At 40.5% G+C, this 11,440-nt stretch overlaps 2 protein-coding genes across 4 annotated transcripts in view; one reads left to right on the top strand and one right to left on the bottom strand.

Annotated features, from left to right (window-relative positions):
* Positions 1–3,110: 3,110 nt before the first annotated feature.
* Positions 3,111–9,886, bottom strand: oaz1a (ornithine decarboxylase antizyme 1a). The gene is given in 6 exon segments (XM_043721182.2): positions 3,111–3,520; positions 6,583–6,668; positions 7,309–7,481; positions 8,256–8,342; positions 8,344–8,401; positions 9,639–9,886. Coding segments are annotated over 6 exon segments (645 nt in total). The 5' UTR covers positions 9,749–9,886; the 3' UTR covers positions 3,111–3,389.
* Positions 9,887–10,062: 176 nt separating this feature from the next.
* LOC122565325 (uncharacterized) overlaps positions 10,063–11,440 on the top strand; it is a 61,328-nt gene continuing 59,950 nt past the window's right edge. Inside the window, exons 1-2 of one of the 3 annotated variants that reach the window (XM_087976045.1) lie at positions 10,063–10,078; positions 10,594–10,723. The gene's annotated coding sequence lies outside the window, so the exon portion shown is untranslated. Of the gene's footprint in view, positions 10,079–10,348; positions 10,508–10,593; positions 10,724–11,440 lie in introns of those variants that run through there. The other 2 variants (XM_043721178.2, XM_043721179.2) reach the window with 2 other exon arrangements.

Raw genomic sequence — 11,440 nt, 5'->3', positions numbered from 1 at the left:
TGTTAAATGCCACGTTCTTGGAATGAATCTTTAACAGACATCAGAAAACAAATACCTAAGAAAAGTGAAGAATATTAGTTTTAAAGCACTATAGTCTTTAAAATCCAAGACTGTTCTAAGTTGGTAATTGACATCTATCATCCAAAAAAAACAAACTCCCATTTGTTTCAATCACTTTTTGGCAATTTGTTGTCCTATTTCATTGGATAAGTGACATTAACAACTTTGCAAACAGTGCTCAGCACTTTACTTTTGAGGTGGGTCCTATCATGTCATATGAATGTGGTACTTTCCACAAATTTCAGGTATTGCAAAACACTTTCATAAGACAGCATTTTTTTAAAAAAAGGTTTCTACACTATAACCCATTGCTAAATGACATGATACACAAAACATTCAAATTCATCTCAACTTATTCCTGGCAACCATTATTCTATACAAGTTTGTCAAAGCTACTTCATTTGGATTTTAGCCCAAGTCACTCCATTGTATTTAATTCAAAGCACAATTCACTCTAAACTGCCATGTAGATTTTATCCTGTAACTGACCATTATTCAGATTAACGCCAAAATCCTCAATTAGATTATGCGGTACCACATTCAGTACCTGCTGAAACATGCCCTTTATTTGTCTGATGGAGTAAATTTACAGCAAATGCTTACTCGAAGGATATAAATATGAATAGGCTCACGTTCGCAGTAAGAGGGGAATCTAGATGGATAATGTAGATGAATAGCTTATGTATTGAAGATGGAGAAAGTGAGGGACTGTAGATGTTGGAAATCAGAGTCAAAAAGTGTGGCATTAGGAAAGCACAGCAGGTCAGGCAGCATCCAAGGAGCAGGAAAGTCAATGTTGTGGGCATAAGCCATTCATCAGGAAGGGAGGTGGGGGGGCAGCCAGGTGACTGAGAAAAAAATGGGACAGGTTTGGGCTGGGGGAAGGCAGCTCAGAAGGCAAAAGGTAGATAAGGGTGGGGAGTAATGGTGATAGGCCGGAGTGGATAGGTGGGAAGGAAGTGGACAGGTAGCTCAAGAGGCAGATCGGAGTTCGAGGGTTGGATCTGGGATACAGTGGGGGAAGATGAGGAAACTGGTGAAATCAACATTGATGCCATATGGTTGGAGGGTCCCAAGGCAGAAGATAAGGCATTCTTCCTCCAGGCTTCGGGTGGCTTGGATTTGGTGGTGGACACGGCCCAGGTCCACGTCCTTGGCAGAGTGGGAGGGGGGAGTTGGAAGTGTTCGGCCACAGGACGGTAGGGTTGTTGGGTGTGGATGTCTTGGACACGTTCTCTGATCTGAACTGTTCCGCAACTTGGCGTCCTGTCTGCCCCCCTATAGAGGAGACCTCAAGAGCAACAGGCACAGTAGATGAGGTATTTGGATGTGCAGCAAGTGGAAGGATCCTTTAGGGCCTTGGATGGAGGTGAGGGGGAAGGTGTGGGTGCAGATTTTACATCTCTTGTAATGACAAGGTTATGCCAGAAGCGAAGAGTGGGTTGGCAGGGGGGCATGGACCTAAAAAGGGAGTCGAGGAAGGAATGTTCTCTGCAAAATGCTGATGGAGTGGGGAGGGAAATATCTCTGGTGGTGGGGCTGACCGTAGGTAGTGGAAATGGCGATGGACAATACATTGTATCTGCATATTGGGGGTGGGAAGTGAGGATCAGGATAAAAAAACCCTTGTCCTCCCTTCATACACCCCACCAACCCACCTTCCACTCCCAGCATCTTCCCTTGCCACCACAAGAGGTATAAAGTCTGTACCCATACCTCCACCCAAGATCCCAAAGGATCCTTCCACAGCTGGCAGATTTTCCTACACATCCAAATGCCTCATCTACTGTGCCTTTTGCTCTCAACGTGGTCTCCTCTACACTAGGGAGACAGGACGCCAACTTGCAAAACAGTTCAGAGAACATCTCCAGAACATATGCACCCAACAACCCCACTGCCATGGCCAAACACTTCAACTCCCCCTCTGCCAAAGACCTGCAAGTCCTGGGCCACCTCCACTGCCAAATCAAAGTCACCAAACACCTGGAAGAGCTCATCTTCCATCTTGGGACCCTTCAACAACACAGTAATGGCATTTCACCAGTTTCCTCACCTCCCAGATTCAACATACTCAGCTCCATCCTCTTGAACTATCCTACCTGTCCATCTTCCCTCCCACCTGTACCCATCACCTTCCATGCTACTTTACCCAGCCCCACTCACTCCCATTTATTGCTCAGCCCCACACCCAACATTCCTGACAAAGGGCTTTTGCCAGAGGTTGACTCTCCTGCACTTTGAGTGCAGCCCGACTTGCTATGTTTTTCCAGTGCCACACTTTTGACAGTACATTGAAGATATCTTGATGTAGGTAGACATAACAGCTCAAGAGAATAGCCACTTTGAAAAACAGGCACATTTGCTTGTAAATCCATTTGATATAATTAGTGAACATTCATTATCAACAAAGCCAGGAGACTAGACAAAGTTAAGCTGCCTCAATTTTCAACTTTCCAGCACCTGTTTATATTCACCTGAAAATGTTTCAAGTGTCATGCAATTATTTAAACAAACACCAATCATATTGTTTGTTGTCCACTAGTCAAAGGCCATTATTGCTCTGATGTTTTCTACATGTGCAGTTTCAAAGTTAACCAAAAAATTTTAATTTGGAAGATAAATTAATGCCATGTGTTAGAAATCAGTCTTGCCACTTTGTGCTAAAATAAATTTAAGTAGCCCACTCCTCCACCTTTGAAGAACTCAGTTTAAGATAAAACTAACTATGCAACTGTTGTGTACAGTTGCTAAATTTAAATGAGAAATCTCCCATATTCCTATGTACTTAAGATGTGCAATATCAACCAGGAGCAACGGCAATATTGTGACCATACCTGACTGAGGGAAACTGAACCAATACCAACACATTCCGTAAGAGCAAGCAATCTTGTTTGCAATACTGACCCAAATTTTAAGTTCAACTACTGGCCCCATTCCACTGGCATCTCTTCAAAAGGGAGAGAAGGGGTGGAGAGGTTGAAGGGATAGATTAAGCCTTGCGGCCTGAAACTATGATGGTCAAACATTTTTATTCACTCCAAACTAAGTACTTCAACAGTAAAAATACATTTTATTTAAGATGAATGCAACATGTCAACCAAAACTAAAACGTGTATGCAGTTAATTTCATGGTGAGCAATTTATTCGTTATAATCATAACATGCAAACTGAGATACAGTACAAGTGAAATTATCCAACCAACCACCACTGAACCTGAAGATTCTCCTGAGGCTGCAATGCTAGATAAGACAGAATTTCACCAATATACCTTCACAGATGAGACAAAAAACAAAAAACCCAAAACAGGAGAGCAAGATAAAAGCACAAGTTTATTCTTCATCAGATGAGTCTCTTTCAAATGTATACACCATGAAGAAAGCGTCTGGTCTTTTCGGGACGAGGGGATGTCCAGGTCTCACAATCTCAAAGCCAAGAAAGCTAAATGTGCGAAGCAGTGAAGCTGGAATTTAAAAACAAGAGTTAATACTTCCATGCAAGTAATAATTTCTTCAGCCTAACTTGTACTAAAGACAAAGCTGACAATATTTACCATTACTCAGCAAATGTTTGCATACAAAATAAACATGGAAATTCTTTAGTTGTACTCAAATATATCCCACTTCAGTGAATGATCCAGCTAGAAATAAATCACTGATTCAACTCAAACCTCCACTCTTTATGCCAGTCTTTATGAAAAAGTTGTGCTGTGGTAAAGGGCAATTTCCTTTAAAATGTACTAAACAAACACTTTTGAACAATCAGTCAAGACTGAAAATCAAATTTCTCTATTCCATAGAATCCAAAATTATAGTTTCATCTTAAACTTCAATATTAATCTCCTACATATGCCCGTGGACGATAAAACAGGAAGTAAAAATCTGTTTGTTACGTCTTGGTTTGCTCGCAACTGTTCAGAAGCCCTCCCCCACTAATTTTGTTCATGTGGTCCTTGAGGGCTGTGGGGTGATAATTTCCATAAGCAGAAGTGAGTACAGCAAGCTGTTGACCACTATGCGCAGAACCTCATAGCAGCTGCACAGCTCAGGGAGGTCATTTCGGTTTAGTTTATGTGATGACACTGCTAGTCAAAGATGCTGGTCCATCTATATAAATTTTCAATGATAGAGAATATTCAAGAAAGCTTTATAATCTACCTCTACTATTCAATTTCTTTCTATTCTCACCACAATCTAATCTCAGCCAATGACTTTGGATCCCTTGTTACAATACATGAACTAAAAGCTATCTGCTCTGCAAGTTTTCAGAAAATTGCAGAAAACTGCAAACATTTCGTAAACTAGCTGAATGAAATAGTCACAGTTTAATCATTAATTAAACTGCAAAAGTTTCAAAATTAGAAACACTGAAGTTAGCTTTGAGCACAACATTCTAGGTCTTTATGTAGAAGGTGCTTTACAATGCCATGACTAATAGAGAGAATCCAGGCAATCTTAAGGATTTCTTCTACTCAAATGCAATTTTAAAAAGGCAAAGATGGTTAAAAGCATACATGAATTCTACTTAATCCAGCTCAGTCATTTCCTTTGAAGGCTGAATAAGGAAACTTTTAAAACCATAAGTTCAACACTCATGATGAGCAACTAGAGTGGGTGTATGACCCATTTCAGATGACAAGCCAGACACGATGCAGTCATCCAAGAGCAATGACACTGCATTACTGAGTTGAAGCTGTTGTGCCAAATTTGACAGTGGTCTTTTTGTCCAAATCAGAAGTCTACCAATAGGTCCATAATTTATTCAGATCAGTCCACCAAGAACTTTTTTTTTAAATATAATGAGTCTCAAATAAAAGCCACATTCTGGTTACTTTACATACAATTTATGCCCTAACCTTAATGTTCAAAATTGTTATATTCAATGAATACCTATCCTTCAGATGAAGATAGTTGACCGTTTGACATTTTAGAGTTAGAGTTTTAGGTAGTGAAAACAGACACCTGACGCACCCCAATTAGAGCACATTTTATTTTGTATTATTTGAAATGAAATTCTAATGTCCAAAATCTCTGTACTGAAGATTCTGCTTGAGCTCTCGCATTGTAGATTTTTTTTAAACAAGGTGTTACAGATTATCCTTTTAACCAATCACATTCCACGGCACATCAAATAGCCAAGCACAGTTTTCCATTTCTGCACACAATGGTGGGCAGAAGAACCACCACTAATTTCAATTTTGAACTTAAGTCACTGGAACTACTATTGCAAGACAATGCTAAGGAAGCCGCCAGACATCACTTGTATTGCTAATGCACCTTTCTCTTCATACTACAGGTATTCTGCTATAATGCACATTTCATCAGTGCAATTGGCTATAACATGATTGATGAATTTAGGACGCTGCTCGGATAATAAATTTTCTACTGAACCAATATAGCAATTTCCTGTTAGTGATCTTATACAGTGAGATTTTCTAAAGCAGCTTTCCATAATGTAATTTTCTACAACATGAGGTTGGAAAAAAACAACTGTCACATTAAAGCAGAATGACCTGTATGTACAACTATGGTCATTGACCAAGAAGAAAAGTTCTGCAATACAGTCTACAGATTGATGGAAAATGGCATACTGCAAGGAAGTAAGTGAGTGCAATTGTTTGTCTGGACATTTGGAATCATGGTCATGAGCTATCAATTCTAAAATTGCACAGCTTCCCCTTGGACCAATAAGCTGGAACTAATCAGTGAAGACTGCAGATAAAATGGAAATGTAAGCTTCAAATCTGGAAAGTGCACTTGGATTTTTACAGCATCAGAAAGATGAGATTTTCAGCTAGTTCAACATTGTTGTGTCACTGAAACATTTGAATAAAAGAATATTTGTTCTCACAACAACCAACGGCTACCCCTTCTCCAAACAGCCCAAAAGTAAAGGCTTCCCAATCAAAGTTAAAACTTAATTTGGGAAGTGCAGTTGCAAAGGCTAATTACTAACTTCAGTATTTTATCTCAAGAAACTTTAGCCTGACAGTCAATTAAAGGTATCATCTGAATCAAAACGATTCAAGGGACATGATCACATAAATGTTAAAAGGATATTACTTCCTGTGGGAGAATACAGCACGAGGGGTCACGTTCAAAGATAAAAAGAATCTTTGGAATTCCTTTCCACAAAAGACTGGATGCAAAATCTAAATAATATTAAGGCAAAGGTAAACTGATTTTAGATTAGGGGTAGACGGGCATGTATAGTTGATGTTGAAATCAGATCAGACATGATCTTACTGAATGGTGGAGCACATCTGAAGGGCAAAGCGGTCTACTCTTGTCACTTTTTCATGGATAAAATCTGAAGCAAAATTTCAACTCCATGTTAAGCTAACAATGGGAGGAGGATATAGGGAACTGTCTGGATTTCCAGCTAAGTGAATGAGAAACCCATGACAACACTAGAATAATGTTGCCATATTAGACAGACTGCTTACTTATGGGGCTAACTCAGAAATGGTTGCCATACGAAAATGCATATTAAGGACCACAGATGCTATCAACACTGTTCAATTACCTCGATCATCCCTGTTCTTGTGGAAGCAAATGAACACATGCTCAGCTTGAAGATGTTCTTCTGCAAATTCAAGCAGGATGGCAAAACTGGAAAAAAAAACCAGTAAAATGCTGGATTTATTCTTCAATAAAGAAACACCAACAGGAAAAGGTTTGAATTACTTTAACATTATATTAGTATTTACATTACATCAATAGTGCTTGAAAATACCCACTGGTTTTTAAGGGTAAAGCTGCCATTTTCCTACTGGATCATGGGGCTGCTCTCTCATTAAAGAGAACGGGAAGAGGCTTAACCTCAAGCAAGGGGAGAGAGCAAAGAGTTCTTCATGGTAGCCTTAGCAGTGCGGAAATTGAAGTCACACTGTTGGGATCATTCTGCATCATAAACCAGCTGTCTAGCCAACTAGCTAACTGACACCGGACCTGTGTGTAATCATGTCCTGTCTGAGACTAGAACCTCAACTCAAGGTAGAGGTTCCACTGAAATTTGTGGTAAGATAATCAGCATAAAACAAACTGAGTAACCAATGACGTAGCCTATTTTTAGCTCTAAGGAGTAATCAAACATACAGGTATTACTGGTTTATTATAATGATAACTGGTTAGTAAAAGTACCACTTAACACCCAATGCTTAACCATAGAATATTTGACCCAGCAAATACTAAACAGGAAAATTTCATACATGATCGATTTGCTGAGCTAATCATGTGCAGTACCACATACCTTTCTTTGCTTCCTTCTGGCAGGACTCCACCTGGGAGTTCAATGTACAGATTGTTGTTATTCAGTACTGCTCTCCAGTGAGCAATTCTTGCATCAGTAAGCTTGGACTGGAAGTGGAGAATTTTAGTCCTGCCATTTGCACTCAAATCTTCTGTTACACTCAGCCGATTATCCTGGGGAATACGATAAATATTTTATAACAATGTTTAAAGAGGTTGGATTGCTGGGAGCCATTACAATCATATGTAGATCAACTGTCAAATACACAAAAGCAGCACTCGCAGTCATTCTCTAATTAGCCTGCAGTCAAAGAACACATGGGGTGACCTTAGAGGTTTACAAAATTAAGAGGGGCATGGATAAGATAAATAGACAAAGTCTTTTCCCCAGGGTCAGGGAGTCCAGAACTAGAGGGCATAGGTTTAGGGTGAGAGGGGAAAGATAGAGATCTAAGGGGCAACTTTTTCACGCAGAGGGTGGTATGTGTATGGAATGAGCTGCCAAAGGATGTGGAGGAGGCTGGGACAATCGCAACATTTAAGAGGCATTTGGATGGGTATATGAATAGGATGGGTTTGGAGGGATATGGGCCGGGTGCTGGCAGGCGAGACTGGATTGGAATATCTGGTCGGCATGGACAGGTTGGACCGAAGAGTCTGTTTCCATGCTGTACATCTCTGACTCTGTTAAAAGGTACAAACTACCAGCATTCAAATTTCATATGCTTTCTTGGCAATTACAACTGATCTATTCCATCAACTTAAGCTACAAATACACCCAAGCCAAAAAGCTCAATTCCAATCTCAACCCATAAAAATCATCCCTTACTTTCAAACTTCTACTCGATTAGCAGCTTCCCTTAGTTAGATATACAGAATAGATGCTGCGCCTGGAGAAGAATTCAAAGTTTAGCTGTTAATTTTGCAGCTTAGTAGCTCAATACTTACTGAATACAGTATGTTAGCTGCAAGATTGTGATCCCTTTGACCATTCCCTCGCCCACCTGGGATCTTCAAGGGTGGGTGAGGGACATCAGGAACACCACAGAGGCCCCGGACCAGGGTTACGACAGCAACTGGATGACAGCCTGGGACTAAAATAAAACCGGGTTTAGTGCAATTTCACCATCTGGATTCAAAAAAACAAAAACTAGAAATTCATGTTCCTGTAACAAACTATCTACACCAAATATCAATTCAGTCTGAACACAAAACAGCTCAACTACAACTAGTTACTAACAGTTTGATTTAGACAATCTTCCAATTTTCCTTTTTTTGCTTCAAGTTTAAGCATATTGCTGTTTTTTCTCAGCAAAGGGGAATGATGCATGGCATTAAGAGTCAGCATAAGTTTGAACACGTCAATCCAAAAGGAACAACCAATTTTTACACACCCAATTCTGTTGTATTAGAGTAAACAAAGGTGGCAGAAACAAAATCGTTGAGATTACAACAAACTGCTAAATTACTGTGCTGATATAGAGCTGAAATAACCAATTTGGCCTTGTAGATCAGCCAACTGTCTTAACATTTTATTTGGATAATTTTACCCAACTGCCTAAAAAAAAGCACTATTTTTAAAAAGTGGAAGAAAATATGGACATTAATGCCACTGCTCTTCTATCCTCCAATTTCTCCCAAATGGCACTGTAGTGGTGCAGAGGGGAATGTCGTGAAAAGTGTGGCTGTTGAGAGCCTGGTTGGCCTCCTGCGATCTGGCAGCAATGGGCAGGCGCTGAGAGAGAGAGAGAGAAAAAGTGCAAACTTCCTGTTGCATTCCCAGTCTCCAACCATCAGAGGCACCACGTCGACTCAGCAGAGTTACATCCTCCGGGGAATTCACCAACCTCTTATTTATCTGTCCACAGCTTGACGAGTGAGAGAGAGAGAAAAAAAATCAACCCTAGGCCCTGTTTCCCCCCTCTTAAAAAAACCCAGTCGCCATTTTACGAACCTTACACTTCGCGTCCACCCATTAACTTTGCTCCTTGATGATTAGAAATAACTAATCGAGATTATAGAATTATCTTTGGAGGGGGGGTGGAGGTTGTGATAGGCTTTCGTTTCTGAAGAGGAAATGTCTAAGGATTTAAATTCATATAATAAGACACAGTAGGGGAAAAATTAAGAACTCCGTCGACGCAAGACCACTTTCTTAACCGCATTGTTGTGCGAAAATTTGGCTTATTACACCTGGTGTACAGAAATCGCGGGTATTTAATCTGGAGGAGAGATAAGAGTTTAAAGAAAAAGGGCGTGAAAGAAGGTGAAGCCAATCTCGCCTCGCGTTTGTCTTTTTTTTTGTTATTCGAAGCGGAGAAAACCCCCTACCTTTCGGTACTAGTATTACTACTAAACGTCATGGATGGCATTTTGTTTCCTTCTTTCTCTCTAGCAAAACAGTGACTATTCAAAATGCGCTGAAGGGAGGTCTTGACCATCCGGCCTTAAAGGGGTTTCCTCCACGGGACACCAGGTGAAAGGCTCGGCCGTGCCGGACACGCTGGTCTGGAAATTTTTTTGAAAAAAAAAGGAGAGAACGAACTACTGCCTCACACGCAGCGTCTGGCAGTCGGACCGACTATGACGCAGCAATCGGTGGGGCGGGGCTATTTATAGACGATGGCCGGGGAGGCCGCACCGCCTCATGGGAACAGGTCCTTAACGCCCCCGCCTCCCCTCCCCCAATCTCCAGTTTAACGGCTTTTTCCTTCACCTCCCCCTCCCCCACCAAAAAAAAATTCAAATCCAACGGACCGACTCTGCCGCAGGTTTTTGTTTAAAAATATTTCTAATTTTTTTCTAAAAAAACCGCAGTCGTTCATCGTTGGGATTGCAGAGTGTCTATTTAAGTTTCAATTTTATTTTTAAAAATGTATACGGATATATTGTCTCAAACGTTAACTACTGCCGACAGTTTAAATTATTTAAATTATTTTAAGTGTCGACGGAAGTGAAGTTTTATCGGAGTCTGCGGCGTTTGTTTTTGTAGTTTTCATGGGTTGGAGTGAAATGGTGGAAGGGAGGAAGAGGCATTGCGGGACTGGAGTTCCAGTGTGGTCGCCCTACTCTTAGATCTCTTATTTATTACCGACTGTCAGAAAATGGCTTCAGCCTCTAACTGTCCAAAGCATCAGGCTGGGTGCTTGCTGTTTTCATGAATTCAGTATTCCAGTGGGTGAACTCAGAGATTCACTCCGGTCAGTGTTTCTCCCTGTCTTGTAATCATTATTATCAACACCACCAAATGGACAAATTAATCCACCTTCAACTTACTTCATTTCAGGAAAAAAAATCACAGCAGTCCAAACAGAAATCTCGAGCTCCCTGCACCTTTTAACAAGGTCGTGGCTCATCTTCAAGCTCAACACCGTGCTCAATTTTCTGATGAAAGGTCACACACCTCAGGATTAAAGGTTACAGCACCTTAATTGAAATATTTAACTCAGACACTGCCAGAGCGCTGAATATTTCCAGGGTTTTCTGTTTGTTTCTGTCTGTTTGTAGCATCCTTTGTATTTTGCCTTTGTGCTCTTTTTCATGAATTTATGGAACTCAGTAAGTATACTTGATCATTTGTACTCAGGAAAGAGGAAGTTTCATAGACTTCTGGATGAAAAAAATCTATCCTCACCTCAGTCCTAAATGGTGTGCAATTAAACTGAAATTGTGTCCTGAGTTCTAGATATCCACTCAGCCAGTGAAAACACCCTCTTCCCTGCTAATTACATATTCAAAAACATTTATTCAGTAAGTTTGAAATATTTCCATTCTTCCAGTAACTTGCCACTGTCAAGCTCAGTTTTATCCTCCATTCCAAAGGGACCAGACCATCTGTGATCCCAGTTCACTGGCGAGTATTTTGTCTCTACATGCAGAACTTAGTTGGAAAATATAATTTGTTGCACCTGATGTTGAGAAAGGCTTTGCATGACATCTCATGCAATTCTCACAAATTGTCACCATATCCCACATCATTCCAAGGTCTTGGGAAGATTTCATCCATAGAAAATATTGTATCACATCTGCATATTTCTGAGGTATAAACACATTGCGCAATACCAATTGTCATCTGCTTCTAGTGACCATCCCCTGCACGGATTTCCTTTGTACTCAATCTATTGGGGTACCTG

Source organism: Chiloscyllium plagiosum, unplaced genomic scaffold (assembly GCF_037043375.1).
Source record: "Chiloscyllium plagiosum isolate Xiang-an unplaced genomic scaffold, Cpla_swu_hap1 HiC_scaffold_28, whole genome shotgun sequence".
In the NCBI taxonomy this organism is placed as follows: Eukaryota; Metazoa; Chordata; class Chondrichthyes; order Orectolobiformes; family Hemiscylliidae; genus Chiloscyllium; species Chiloscyllium plagiosum.
The sequence above is the reverse complement of the archived record's forward strand: the minus strand, read 5'-3'. Positions and strand labels throughout refer to the sequence as shown.